Raw genomic sequence first — 15239 nt, forward strand, 5'->3', positions numbered from 1 at the left:
TTTGAGCAGAATCGATTGCCGGGATGCAGCGGGAAGGCAAACCGGGCGCATCCCTTGCGCGCCGCCTGCTCCTTCCCCCATTCTCCACCATGTGCAGATCGATAAGGGGGACGCAACTCAGCCTTCAGGCCTGGGCGGGGTTCTTGCCGTTTAATCTTTTCTTTTCTCTTCCCTTCGCTGCTTTCCTCCCTCCCCCCCCCCCCCCCCCGCCCCTCTTTCCGTCTCCCAGGCCCAGTGAGGTCAGCTCATGAATATTGCTTCATTTTCCTGAGAGGCTCTGGCAGCGCCGGGTACCTCGTGTGCGGGTGCCCGTCTCTGTGCATGCATTTCGCCAGCCCGGCAGCAGACAAAGTGGTGGTGAGTAATGCGGCTGCTTTAGATCCAAGATATTTTTTTTTTTTATTTTTTTATTTTTGTTGTTTTTTTCCCCCCTTCAAAGAGGGAATATTACTCGGGATTCAGTCGTAACAAACCCGCCAGGTATAAAGGGGGACACAGCGAAAACCCTCCCGCCCCTTTTAAGCCCGGACAAAAGGCAGAAGCGCTCCCAAACCATAAACCGCTGCCGCGAACTGGGATGCGGGAGAGGCGAGGGGCAAGGGGGGCCGGGGGAAACCCTGCCCGAAGCCCCGGCCAGGGGGGATCCCCACGCCGGCGGGTGGAGCCACCGGCCTTCTCCCTTTTGTTGCTGCCGTTTATTTATGCTTTTTTTATTTTTTTTTTTTTTTTTTTTTTTTTTTCCGCCCGGCCAGCTGTTCCCGGCAGGAAAGCCTGGCGCCACGTGGGTTTGCCTCTGGGGAGGAGGTTGTGTGGCGGAGTTTTGGGAGGCCGGAGGTTTCGGACCTGGGCTCAAACGGGGCTTTCGTTGTGTCTGTTAAAAGAAAATAATAAAAATTGGCCAACTGAAGTGTAGGTGGTAGCCGGTCCTGGAATTGGGGGCAGGCACGGTGTGATCCCGCAGGTCGCGGCTGAGCCTGATGACTTTGCGGCAGTGCAACTTCCCGGAAAGATCCAGGCAGAGCATAGGGTTCCCGATTATTATTTTAAATTGAATTTTGAACAGTAGGTAAAAGCAGAGTAATGAGCAAGATACGGGAACTAAGCTGAGTCCTGGCTTTTTGCAGGTTTTTTTAGGTTTGGATTTCAAGAGTGACATTTTGTACCTGTGTAGCTCTGAACAACAGAAGCGTGGGAATTCAGCTTTGTGGTGGTTAATATAGATGCAAAGCAAGTCTTTTATAAAAAAGTGTTGTGATACAAGTGCAAGTTTTGACAGGTTTACACTCCCGTGCTCCCTTTTTACTAACTAATGCCTGGGAAGTTTCTGCCAAATTGCGGTGTTCTGAGCATTAATTTCCAGTATATTGGTTAAAATCAGGGTGATAATGACAGGGCACTTGAGAGGAAACCCTGTGCTCCCGCCAGCGAGAGCAGAGCAAACACAGTCTCATTGTCTAGTATGTTCTAGGGAGTAAACCAATTGTCAGGGTATGGTGTAATGCCTACACTGACTTTACCCACTCGTGTTTCTTTATTCTCTGTTCTAGTAGGGAATGGTTAAGCCACGTTCTAGGAGGGAATCATTAGGCCGTTTTGGGGCTGCTGTTGTTTCTACTTTTGCCTACATTTCCCCTTTAAGGACAATTGAATAAAGGCTATGCAAAAACAGTTTGTGGATCATAGCCATTATTTTCAGAATATGTTAAACACTAGCAGCATGATATGGCTCTTAACAATCCTTTTTAATAATCTGTTATGGCCGTGAAAGGTCTAGCTTTGTCACTATGGGGGAAAATTCCCATGTGAGCACCCTTTGGCAAATACCACATAACATCTCGTACTGGTTGAGGGCGTATTCCTTGCTTCCTCCGTTTTGAAAATCTTCTGGAGTGAGTATGCCTCAGTCCTATGTCAGCATCACCAGTAACAAACCTGAATCAGCCTTAAGTCCTGACAATGCCTCTGGAAAACGAACTGGGAGAAATCTGGCTTTAGAAGCTGGTTGAACGGCCCCTTTCCTTTATGGCCCTCGATTCCTGAATTTCGGAGCCCCAACCTTGTCCCGGAAGGGTCCCTCTGAAAGCCGAAGGGAAATCTGTCGTTGCTTCCACGTGTGCAGCCCTTTGTACAGCGGCCGTTCCCCCCTCGGCTGTGACAGACACCTGGAAGAGGCCTTTGAGCAGGCAGACGGGTGCAGTAGCGACCCGGACCGGCGCTCAGCCTGGCAGAGAGGATGGGCGAGGGGGAAGGTTGCGCCCGGATGGAAACGCCGCCGTGACGGGGCACCCCGCAGGGGGAAGGGTTCGGCTTCGGGGAGGGGGGAAGCGCCCCTAGGTGCAAGCGGAGCCGGTACGGGTCTCGGCCTCAGCCCCGCCGTGTGGCCTCCCTCCCGGCAGCCGCTCCGGCTCTGCGCTGGTGCTTCAGCCTCGGCCGGCCCGTCCCCGGCCGCCGCTGTGCCCGCGGGGCCGGGCTCGCCGGCGGCAGGGAGCGGGCCCGCCGGCGCTGCCAGGGATAGTTCCCCCCCCGCCCCCCCACCCCCTTCCCCGGGCTGTCCTCGCCGCCCCCCACCCCGACCGCCTTCTCCGCTTCTCCTCCCCCAGCTCTCGGGGCGGCGGCGGCGGCGGAGGCGGAGGACGCCGCCCGTGATGGACGCCGCCCCGAGATAGCCGCCGCCGCCGCCGCTGCCATGAGCCAGCCGCCTGCAGGGGGCGCCGCCGCCGAGCCTCGCCTGCACCCCGAGGGCAGCAGCGGCCGGAAGCAGCAGCGAGCCTCCTCCCCGGCCAGGGCCCGCGACACCCCGTCGCGGCCGCCGCCCGCCGCCGCCGCCGCCGCCGCCTCCCGCGGCCCGCCCGCCGCCGCCGCCGCCGCCGCCGCCGCCGCCAAGGCCGCTTCAGCGCGGCCGCCGCCGGGCCAGGCCCCCAGAGCCGCCCGCGGCCGCGCCGCCGACAGGCCGCCGCGCGGCGCGGGGCCGCCGGGAGCTGTCCAGCCCGGCGCCGGTGCTGAACCGCCGCCCGCCGCCGGGAGAGCCGCCGCCGCCGCCGAGGAGCCGCCGCCGCCGCGCGCCGCCGAGGAGGCGCCCCCTGCAGGAGGCGGCGGCGGCGGCGGCGGGGGGGAGCGGGAGCGGGAGCGGGAGCGGGAGCGGGAGCGGGAGCGGGAGGGGGCGGTGGCGCCGCAGCCGCCGCCGCCGCCCAAGCAGTGGCGGGGGAAAGCGGGGCGGTCTCCGCTGAAGGGCGCGGGGGAGGCGGCCCCGGCCCCGGCGCCTCCATCTTCCTCGGGCGCGGGGAAGGGCCGCGGGGCGGCGGGCGGCGGCGGCGGCGGCGGGTACTGGAAGGAGGGATGCCTGCAAAGTGAGCTCATCCAGTTCCACCTCAGGAAGGGGCTGGCGGCGGCTGCCCAGATGCAAACCAAGGGCAGCAACCACAGCAGCAGCGGCAGCGCTTCCTCCGCCGCCGCCTCCGCGGCCGCCGCCCCGGCCGAGCCTCCCCCGGCCGCCTCCGCCTCCTCGCCCTCTGCCATGGCGGCGGCCGGGGCGGAGGGGCTGCGGCAGGGCGAGGCGGGCGGCGGCGGCGGCAGGAGCGGCGTCCCCGAGGGCGCCCTGAGCCCGCAGCTGCAGGAGGAGATGCAGGAAGAGATGGAGAAGCTGCGGGAGGAGAACGAGAGCCTCAAGGTGAGGGGCCGGGGCGGTGGGGGGGGGGGCCGGGGCGTGGCGGTGGCGGGGGGAGAGGGGGGCACTGGGGAGGGCGGCCTCCCCACCCCCGTGCCAGGAGGGGGCTTCCCCACCACCTTCTCCCCCGGCAGGAGCGCTGGAGGCAGAGTTAAGATGGCCCTGCCGTGGGGCCTGCGGGCAGCGGCACCTCTCCGCTTCCTTGCGGTGCTTTTGATGAGCCGGGGTTGTGTCTGGCTGGTGGCCCTGCGGGCAGAAGCTCTCTTTTGGCCGCCTTCCCCTGTGCGTGCTGGTATTTGTGCTTTTGACCCACCTGTTGCGTCCCTGTCCCCTTCTCGCCCCGGTGCCAGAATGAGATAGATGAGCTGAGGACAGAGATGGACGAGATGAGGGACAGCTTCTTCGAGGAGGACGCTTGTCAGCTACAAGAAATGCGCCACGAACTGGAGCGAGCCAACAAGAACTGCCGGATCCTTCAGTACCGGCTGCGCAAGGCCGAGCGCAAGAGGCTCCGTTACGCCCAGACTGGCGAGATCGACGGCGAACTCCTGCGCAGCATGGAGCAGGACCTCAAGGTACAGACATTAGCGGGTGTCAAGGGGGTGGGAGCGCTCTTGGCCCTCGTGACTCGGGCATTTCCATCTGTTCCATCTGTTCTGTCGTGTGCTGTGCACCCAGGGCAGCTCGTAGGATAGCAATGGCCAGGCTCACCTTGCTGATAGAAGCCCTTCAGTACGTAGGTAGGCTGTTTTCAGCTTTAGTTCAATCATTTTTTTCATAAAGTTAATGTGCAAGAAGTGACTTGAATACAAATTAGGATCTAGAGGTTTTGTCTCTTTTGTGATGAATGTAAATCATTACCCTACCACTGCAAAATTAAACCAACCTCACCAAATAGTCCCATTGGCTTTGAGGGGGTTACAGTGCTCTTCAGTAAAGATTTCAGAGGACTAGCAGATTGAATACTTGCAGAGTCACAACACAAAATCGTGACTCCATTGGTGTCAGTGGAAGAACTGCTGTTATCTTCAGTGAAGCCAGGATTTTCCACATCCACCTGAAACCGTAGACACAACTCATCAAATTTCAATGTGTAATCAACTGTATTTCATCTATAGAGTCTGAATGAACCACAGCCCATTGCTGAGGAAGAGTTTCGGTCCTTGTTTAAAGATTGCCATTGGTAAAATATCCACTATCTCCATTCTAGATTGGTCCAATTACAGAAAAAAAAAAAACGCCTTTCTTGTGTTAGTTGGAAGTTGTTCAATCTCTGCTTCCATCCACTTGACTTTGTCAAGGCTCCTACTGAAGCACGACTCCTAAACTTTTTTCAGTTGACTGGTGTGCCATTTCTCACAGAACAGACCTCTGTATAGCACATGTGAGCTTATTGACCACACTTCTGCCTAGGACCCTAGTTACCTATGGCTCATTGGATTCTGCAGACTGCAGTTAAAAATGATAATTTAATACATGATCAGGAACAAGGTAATTTTTAAAATTCTTTCTGATAAGTATAATGGATTGAGAGTCTCTTATTCCTAGGCCTGGTTTACAGACTTGGATCATCTTTTCTGAAAATCTTCCCTCTCGTCATTGTTCTTATTAAAATGTAGAAACTGGTCCAAGACACGCTCTAGTAGTTTTCTCACTAATGCCATCTAAAATGCTCATATCATTCTCTCTATTTCTATTTGATATTCCTTTTCTGTACATATTCAAATCCCACATTTGCTGTCGTGGCCATGGCAGTTCTGTAAGTACAGCTGTCCATGTGGCTCTTGACAAAGTAGAGTCTTCCTGGTCAGAAGCAAAACAACCCCTTCGTCAGGGGAATTTCTGATCAAAGCAAGGGATATTTTGCACACTCAGAATGATGCTTGGGTGAATAGTTGGGACACACACCTTTGCAGGCAGAGTTTGAACGTGAGCCTTCGTGTCCCAAGTGAACACTGTGATTCCAGCTTATAGAGTTGATTTCTTTGTTGTCTAAATGTTAACAAGTCATACGTGTGCAGGGCCCGGGAGGGAAATGGTGAGGGCACCTCAGTTGAGGTGCTCACCTGCAGTATAGAAGGTAGCAGCTAAGGCCTTTGGTTGAGCTGGACAAAGAGCTCACTTTAATTAGGATTTCTCCCATGTCTTTCCCAATAATCATACAACTGGCTCTTTGGAAAGGAACAGTGTTTTTGCAAAACATTGCTATAGATCATGAGTGTGTTCTGCTTTGGAGTAGGGATGAATATCTAATGCCAAATTTCTGCCCAATCGAATTCTGCATGCTGTCTAACAGTACTTGTAACTCACGTGCAGTTCTCTGAAGTTTTCCTGAGTCCCCTTCTGAAGAATTTTTATCCAAATTCATGCTGTTCATTTTGCACAGGTAATATATTAGGGAACTTAATCCTTCAGAGGTACAGTCTTGCATATAGCTGTATTAAAATGCATCTTGCATAAGTGAGTTCCATTTCCCATGCAGTCAAGAACGCTCTGTAGGATTTCCCTGCATTAACTGCTGCTCCACCAAACTTCGTGTCAAAAAAGCACTACCAGGAATGATTTTGTTCTTTGGTTGTATTTACTGTTCCAGACTGTATCTGAAGATGAATTTTGGTAGGATGGTGTTAAAAATGTCCCCTATGATTTTCCATTTACTTTGGTTGGACAACCAGATGAGCAGTTTAATACCAAGTGTAGGAAAAGACATCAAGCTACACCACAGCCCTGTCATGTAATTCTCAGCTCATCCTGCAGTCTCTTTAGAGTATGGTTATAATTGAAATTCCCCTCCACTCGCTCTTTCTGTTGGGCATTATGTGTCTTGAGTGCGTGTGCAGTGGGGGAGGTTATTGAATGATCCTGTGCTACACTGCAGCGTTGTATCTGTAATTCACACACACTGCGTTTCTTGTCAGGGGAGGCTGAGTCACTAGCTGCTGCTGTTTTCTGATAGATTGGATTCTTCTAGACTGCTTGCTTAGAATTATTATATTTTTCTTTAGAGTTTTAGTATGTCAAAGAGAGTTCTTTGATATACAAACATGAAGATCGCTATAGTGAAGGCCATAAAGGATAGTTCTCTGAGCTCCCCCAGCTAATGCTAAGAAGGATTAATTATACTTTACAATGTTCTAAAAAAAGCAGGAAATGAGGATTTTCAAATTCTATGTCTAAATCACCATCATAACAGTAATTAGTGTATATTTCAGTATTTTTGGTACATGATTGTAGTTTCTGGTGGCTTCACAAAATACAGTGCAAGTGGCTTGACTGGCAGAATTCTCATTAGTTTACACGAAGAAGAGGAATTAAATCTTGACATGTGACTTTTAACTCTAATCCTGCGAAAATGCATTTAAAAAACCCCAAACCAAACCAAACCAATCAAAAATCTTAGTGTTCATTTTCAGTTAAAATGTTGGACATCAGTTGTGTGAACAGAAGGTCAGTAAAGATGTAGTTTGTTCATATTTTACTTTTTAAATGAACCAATAGTAGTAAATGCCAGATACTTAGATTAACAGTCCATGAACGGGAGAGAAACCAGCTGGGTTGAAATAAAGATGTGTCAGTTTGTGGTCCTATACCAGGCGCAGGTAGGGAAGGCCTGGAGAAGGTGGGATCTGCTTTTAGATGCTTCTGCAGTATTTGGAGGGCGTATGCCTTAGTGCGTTGGAAAACACAAGCTCGAAGTGGTTGAGAGAAAGTAGATGCTGCCCTGTCTCCAGGAGTAATGAAAGTCCTGTTTCACCGCTGACATAACAGAACCTAAGATAGAGTCAGGGTTTAGTGTCTAATGTTGTTTCCAGTGAAGTCCGTAGGAATAATGTACCATTTTTGAAAGGAGTTGTCTTGAATTTGGCATCATTTAGAATTCTATCTGTGGGTGTCCTTGTCTACATGCTTTCTTACATGCCTCTTCCATCAAAACATCCAGAATTAATCTCTGAATGGTTGCTTAGGCACTAAGCACTGCAGCAGTAATTATGGTTTTTTAATCTTTCTTTTGAAATACCATTTCATTTAGGTTGCAAAAGATGTATCGGTGAGACTTCATCATGAGTTAGAAAACGTGGAAGAAAAACGTACTGTAACTGAAGATGAAAATGAAAAATTAAGACAGCAGCTTATAGAAGTGGAAATTGCGAAACAAGCACTACAGAATGAACTGGAAAAAATGAAAGAGGTTAGTGTTGCTATTTACTTCTACACAAAGTATTTGAAATTCTCAAATTCTTATTGCTGAACTAACTGCCTTTCTTCCTGTAACTTGTTTTGGGGGGCACGAAATGTGGCAGGCAAAAGTTGAAAGTTGCAGAGTCCTGAAGTACAGCTTGGTGGTTGAGAAGCTGAGAACCAACTAAAATATTTGCTGTTTCCTAGGCGAAACAGAAACCAAACTGTGGCTTTATTTTTCCTGTACAAGGAAGGAAATGTGGAACTGATGGTAGCTGATTTCAGAGGCTTTGAGACTTTGTTCTTACAGTAAGATACATGCAGGAAGAGTGCTGAATGGAGTCAGAGGCATGTAACTTTGAAGATGATGTTCCCCACATGTTTATACAAAGACCAGTATTTTTCCCTTGCTAATTGCCACTAGAGACTAGCAGGCACACTGAGACTGAGGATCTAGCCACCTCCCCCACCTTGTTCACTCATGCTCTTTGGAGTATTGGGAAGTGAGAGATTCTACTTGGCCTTTCAGTCTAAGCATAATTTTACATGATATCTAATTAATCTTCAAAATTACTCCATTTGCCATTATATAGATGCAAGACACTGCCATTAAATAAGCAGAAAATTGTATTACATCAGTAATAGCCTGGCCGACAGAGATAACAAAGCATGCAGTAAAAAGAGAAATTGTTGACTAAGAATGACTTCTCAGAACAGTTTTTAGAAATGGCTCTCCAGTTCAGTGTTTAAAATTCAATGAATGCCACTGATTTTCACTTTTAGTAATATTCCTCAGCGGGAATACCAGTGTCTACTTTGATCTTGCATGAAACAGAAGACATGTATTTCAGTTGTTAAGAAAGGCAGGAAATTTTCAGTTGTGTAATAAGTTACAGTATTTTTAGGAGTTGCAAGTGCTTACTTCAAGTGGTGCAATATTAAAAATATTGATGTTTTCTTTACAGGAACTGAATTTCAAACCTATTAATAGAGGATAAACAGGTGTTTTTTTCCACCTTCTACTGCTTTTCCAGATAATTTCAGATTTGAAAAGGACATGAAATCTGAGCCTTATTCAGCTTCCCTCTCCTCTGCCTAAGACTTTCTTCTTTGTTTTCACTCTGCTTTCTGCCATCAAACGCATGACTGTTTCCAGGACCATCTTCTTTATGAGAGCATGATCTTTCCGTAATTATCCTTACAACTTGTTGTTAAGCTTGGCTTTACTCCAAATTATTCATTATCCTTGTCCATTCAGACTCTACTTTCTTGTAGATTCCTATTTCTGGATCCTTTCATCCTGCCTTCTGATACGTTGTACCACTGTAAGCTTTTTTTGCCTCCCTTCTTACATGCCTTTGGATTACGATGAAGCATAGTGGCAATTTAATAGCTTATGTTCTGTGGGATCTGTGCATCTGCAGGAAATTAACCCAATAAATAGGCTTCTTTGTTATCAGCAGTCACTTTTTCCTTATCCTGATTCTTCCCTCTGACCTGCTGTGCTGAACTATGGTTCTGTTGCTCTCATACTGCTCTCCACTTCTTTCTTTGGCTTAGGTGTTTGCCTCTTTTTCTCTTTGCTGATGGTATCAGTGGAAGGATACTGGAGACTCCAGAAGAGAGTGTCGTGTTTAAGCTAGGGGCTATTCTACACAATACTATTTTAATGAAGCTGAAACAGATGGATGATTCCTACTGGCACAGAATGGGGGCACTGAGCCAGAACAGAAAAATGCAGTAAGACTTTACACCAGCGTAGAGGTGGAGTGAACAAAGAGTCAGAAATACATCCTTATACTGAACTGGAGAGGAGAACTGCCATGGCCAGTCATATGTATCATCATAATTAGGCAGGAGTTTTAATTTATGTATTTCAAACAGGCTGCTGAGTCCCTGTCAGTAGGAGAAGGCTGCTTTTCAGGCTAAGACTTTCAGCCCAGCATGGGGGAAAGTTGGGGGATGGCTGAGGAGGTGCAAGTCAGAGAAAAGCAAGTTTGAATTGAAGCCAAATTGTTATGCACTTTGCAAGAATGCTATGACTTGGGGGACCAGTGGAAGGATGCTGGTGAAGAATACTAATTCTTACAGATTTGAAATTTAGAATCTGTGAAGAAGCTATGAAAATGTTAACATGAGACAACCGTGGAAATAACCCAAAGCAGTCTGAAGTACATTAGAATTTTTCTGTGACAAATACCCTTTCTTGTTCTCTGGCAATTGAATTTTTCATACAACTTAAATGTCATTGTCAGACGGTCATAATGTTAATTTTCTGTTTGCTTGTGAGTTATTTCCTCTAGGTTCATGGGTTTAGAACCCTTTCTCATTTCAGTACAGCCATTATAACCAGTGGGACCTCCTGCTTAAGGAAGTTCTACTTAGCATAAATAGAAATGCAGAGTCAAGACCTTTTCTCTGGATTGTGATCTTCACTTCATTGAGTTTAGAATTAATGGAAGAGTTAATCTCCAGAGACAATGAAGCATTTTTATTTTCCAGCATAATAACACTGCTTAGAGTATGTAATAACTGATTTCTGTATTTATATGTCATCAAATGTACCACAAAAACACACACCTTTCCATTTTTCTTAAAATCTATGTGTGACTGTGATGGGAAATTCATTCTCCTTTTATAATGAACAGTGTGAGACAGCAGAGAATGGTTAAAAGACTTAGTATAAATGTTGGAGGCAGAAGCATAATTTTTTGTTAGGTAGTCTCTAGAGCGGGACCAAAGCCAAAGTTGTCTCTGTGTAGATTCTATATTGTTTTAAAGAACATCGTAGACTTGAATGGAAACATGTATAAAAGATAAATGCTAGCAGATGTGTTTTTGTAGAGACAAATCTAGAGTTCTCCAGTGAACATTGGGGTGAATATAGACATGTGAATGTATTTGTCCATTAATACATAGAGAGAGTTGCTATTTGCTTTCTTGGTTTGGAGCTTTAAAAAAAAAAAAAAAAAGATGATATATTCTATGACAAATAGAAGTTGTTGTTGATGGCAGCAGAAGCTTGAAAGCATCCAGGATTTGTAAGGTGTTCCAGCAAAGCACATGTTTTCTATCAGTTACTTTTACTTTCAGTCCCCAAGCCTGCAGCTATTTCTTTTAGTTTTATTCATGCAAATGTCCACACAGAAACACAAGATTTTTGATCTCCATTGTCAGTTCTTGGAATTTATTTGTAGCAACTGCTGCTGATATCGTTTTTATTATTTGTTATTATTAGTAGAAATAGTTTCCTGAAACAAAGAGAAGCCAACTGTAGCTAGATGTAATTTTTTCAGATATAAAAAAAAATGTTAATGACTTGTTCATTAATTTGTTGGTAAATTTGTTAAAGTGTAGCTAGCTCTTGTAGAGCTTTTAACGATCACAGTATGAACTAAGAATTTATTAATTTGCTACAGCTAGTAGGAAGTGCCCAGTTAGCCATGCTTTAGATGGTTTGTTGTGAGACGAATGAAGTAGGGGGAAAATCTGACAGGTGTAGTGGACCCTGGGCTTTACAAATCCTCATTGCAATGCAGCTATGTAATTGCGAGAGGCAATTTTTCAGAGACAGATGTCTTTCTGGATAGAAATAGATTGCTCTGCTACTGCTCCAAGGTGGGCAGATGCAAGACATCTCAGTTCTCACAGCCGCATTAGGGTGATGTTGTCAAGCTACCATTTTCTTCTTCTGAGCATAGGTTATTAGCTCAGATACAGAGCTCGTAATAACCATGGCTACACAGCATGTGAACCAGAGATGTCTTTAGTCCCTTCAGTTCAGACTGCAGGCAGAGGAGTTTACGCCCCCCTACATGGGTCTGTGTTTTGCTGGAGTGGTGCCTGTCTTGTCAGTCAGTTTTGTACACTGCGTGGAAGTGGAAGAAGGCAGCAGGATCTGGGGAACTGAGCACTGGATCTGAGAGGAGAAATCTGAATTCTGTTCCTGATTTTGATACTAACCTGCTGTAGGACCACAGGAAAGTAATTACGCTTTTCTGCTTACTCTTGCAACCTTTGTCTGCCCTCTTTATGCACAGATTAGCTCTCTATACATCTCCAGGTGCTCAGGCTACACAGAAATCAGGAGCGTAGCTGGAAATTTCACAACAAAAGCTGCTGTAAAAAAAAAAAAAACAAACAAAAAAACCCAACAAACCAAATAATGCTTGCCCCTTTCACCCCCCAAGCCAAAAACTGGAGAGCTGTGAAAAGAACTGGTAAGGGATGGTCCTGTCCCAGTCCCCTCGATCACCAATATCAGCTTGCCCACTATGTCTGTGATAAAAATCCAGTGTCTCTCCTTTCTCACAGCCCTTTCTAAGCCCCTTCTGCCATTTAACAACAACCACTTATTTCCAGTCTTTCTCCTATAACTCACAAAGTCTAAGATTGTCCAGGTTCTCTCTCTCAGTCTTGATTTGATCCTGTGTCTGTTTTTTTTTTTTTTTTTTTTGGTGTGCTTTATAGTAGTGGCTGTTTTGCTGTCTTCTGATTTCTAAGTCCTAGTTTTGTCCTTCCCCCTCCTATTCCCTCCTTCCCTGCATCCTTCCAACTCTTCATGAGTGTCCAATCTCCTCTCTGGATTTCAAGTCTTGTCCAGTTAATTTTCCTCTTATTCTAAGTATTTTATTTCTTAGTTACAGCTTCTCTCTTCTGTGAAATTTGTCCCTTCCCCTGATTCGTCCACCCCCTCATACAAATCTGTCAGCTTCCTTGGTTTGATCTGTTCCTTTCCTTGTTTCCAAGCCTTAGCTCTTCACTTTTGCATCTGGACTGAGAGCAGTGGAGGATCACTTACTGTTCTAGGAAACAGCAACTATGTCACTGTCACTGTGAGCACTGTAGAAATGGTTTCTGGTTCTAATGCCTAGACTTGGCTTTATCTAGACCCACATGGAGCAACAATTCCAGGACTAGTTAGGCTTTGCCTTCTGACCTGGAGTTGGAACATAATCTCTCAGGTGAAGAAAGTATGCAGATTGATAGCTTGGGTGGAAGAGGATGTAGTAGTTCATAAATACAGAATTTTCAGAAATTTAAACTGGTAAACTCCAAGAAATAATTACCTGGTAATGTATATCAATGGAAGATTTCTGAAAGGTTAGGGTTTGGCCAGTTATGATTTGGATGAATTAGGAAAGTATGAGGTATATATCATACACAGACATAAAAATATTCCAGAGCACAGACATACTGGAACTTCTTGAAAGAACAGTTGCTAGAATAATTTAATGTGAGCAAACCAGGCTATTCTTGTCTTGGAAAGAGCTGAATAATTTTGCTGAAATTTTCCAAAATATTAACAATGTTGATAGCTTACGCTGAAACAGATGTTTGGTGTGGAAAACCTGCAACATCTAAAATGTGGTAAAGTTGTAAGAAACTGGAAACAAGTCTCATAATGCATGGTGGTTTGCAGCATTTCCAATAGGCAAGGCAGCATTACATGCAACAGCAGCATTAATTTTTTGGATGCCTTCAGAATCGAAACTCTCATCCACTATTTGTCTTGGTCCTTTCTCTCAGGACCTTAAACTTCACCATCTTACAGTCAGCGCTGCCAGTGCTACCATTGGCCATCAGAACACTGACCAATGATCCCTTATTTGCAAGTAGTCCATCAAGGTGATTCCCACAGCTGACTTGTGTATCACCTGTGGCAAAAATTGTCTTCATCCCATTGCAGAAATCATGTGGCTTACTCTAGTTGTCTGAAAAATGCTTCATCTATTTCCTCTTATTCATCAGATGGTTTGTAGAAGATACCCCAAATTATGCCACTTGTGCTTCTCTGTCCTCTGATTCTTACTCATAGCTCACATCTGGCCCATCACCCGTTACAAGGCAATGCTACATGCAGTTGAACTGCTCTTCTATATAGAGCACAACCCTTTTTCCTCACCATTAGAGTTTTTATCAATCTATGGCTGCACTCCAGGCATGTGAGCTATCCTGTCATGTGTCTGTGATCTCGGTGAGGTCGTAGCTCTGTAAACATTCACGGTTTTCTAGCTTTTGTTTGTTGCCCATTCTGCATGTGTACAAGTCACTGGAGATGGATACTTTGTTGTGCTGCTTTGAAAGGGAAAGTTTGAGTCTCCTCCATCATACTGTGTCCCCCAACTACTTCTTAATTGTACGTCATGTTTTAATTTATCTTCAGAGTTTGAGCCTCATTTCAAACAGCTGGTAATGGAGGGAGTAGGGACCAGTCAGAGAGAGAGATGAGACACTAGTATGCCTGCTGATGTAGCTGATCAGCTTCACAGGATTGGTGTAGTAAGTGGTACTCTTTGAAGACTTACAAGTAATTTACTTGTTCCTGGCACCAGATGGCAGCAGGGGAGGATTTAATAGGCCTCTCACAAACCTGGTTCTTTCCTGGGTCTTTTGGAGAACCCAAATACCAATATCAGCAACACCTCTGCTAAAAGTACCATTCAGCAGAGGGATTCCATGACCTGGAATCTCAGTTTGTTGCCCCATGAAAATTCAGTTTGCTTTGGTGAAAAGAACAACAGGATAATGAGGAGTCTTTTAAAAAAGATGACAAACAAGACTGTGCCTGAGTTTATACAGGAAAAAGCAAAAAAGGTCTCAGTCTCCAAGCGCGGCTCAGTGATTCTCTAAGTGCTACATCCCTTCAGATTCAAAATCCCCAGTTACTTCTGTCAGACTTGCTTGTGTGAAATTCTGTTACCTTTGGTATCCTGCCCAAGTATTTTGTTCCTTTAAAAAGGAATCCTTAGCAAGGATGCTATTCATAATCTGTGAGGGTGTGATTCTGACACCTTTGCTCAGATCACACGATGATTTCACAGTGAGCAGGATAAGCAGAGTTTGCTTCAGTTTAGGTCTTTGAATATGACAAAAGAATCATAATGGAGAAAGAAATTAATCTGTCTTATAAAATCTGTTCTAGTAATTTTCTGAAACTGTCATGCAATAAACAGGAAAAAAAAAGCTGCGTTTGAGAAGCAGTTTACACTTAAACATAATAAAATTACATTTTAATTATGTATCAGCCATCAGCAATTCACATGAGCCATTTGGTTCAAGAGAGTTTATCAAAACTGAACATAAACAGCCTGATGGTCAATAATAATATAGCTCCAAAACATATAATAAATAGTGAATGATTTCAAAAAAATAAAGCTCCATAAATATCTCATTGTAAAGACGTTTTGTGAGTATAGATGCCTAGAGAGGGTTTTTTTTCAGACCATCATTAAAGCTGGTGTGCTGCTTTGTGGATTCCTATTGATTTGTTTTAAAATTAGCAAGGATGTGTAAAAGGAGTGTCAGGATTGCTTGCTAATGGGGAACTAATAATGAAAGAGTGGCAATTTTAGTAAAAAATAATGTATCTGGAATATGCTTCAAACAAAAAAGA

At 45.8% G+C, this 15239-nt stretch overlaps 1 protein-coding gene across 4 annotated transcripts in view; it reads left to right on the top strand.

Moving 5' to 3' along the window:
- The first annotated feature begins 2606 nt into the window (after nucleotides 1–2606).
- The window catches only part of SOGA3 (SOGA family member 3), a 32379-nt gene continuing 19746 nt past the window's right edge, over nucleotides 2607–15239 (top strand). For all 4 annotated transcript variants that reach the window (XM_032998060.2, XM_032998059.2, XM_032998061.2 and 1 more), the window contains exons 1-3: nucleotides 2607–3667; nucleotides 4015–4239; nucleotides 7695–7853. In XM_032998060.2, coding sequence (XP_032853951.2) covers nucleotides 2687–3667; nucleotides 4015–4239; nucleotides 7695–7853 — 1365 coding nt within the window. In that variant the 5' untranslated portion in view covers nucleotides 2607–2686. The remainder of the gene's footprint in view (nucleotides 3668–4014; nucleotides 4240–7694; nucleotides 7854–15239) is intronic.

The sequence above is a fragment of the Tyto alba genome, unplaced genomic scaffold (assembly GCF_018691265.1).
Source record: "Tyto alba isolate M040663 unplaced genomic scaffold, T.alba_DEE_v4.0 Super-Scaffold_22, whole genome shotgun sequence".
NCBI lineage: Eukaryota > Metazoa > Chordata > Aves > Strigiformes > Tytonidae > Tyto > Tyto alba.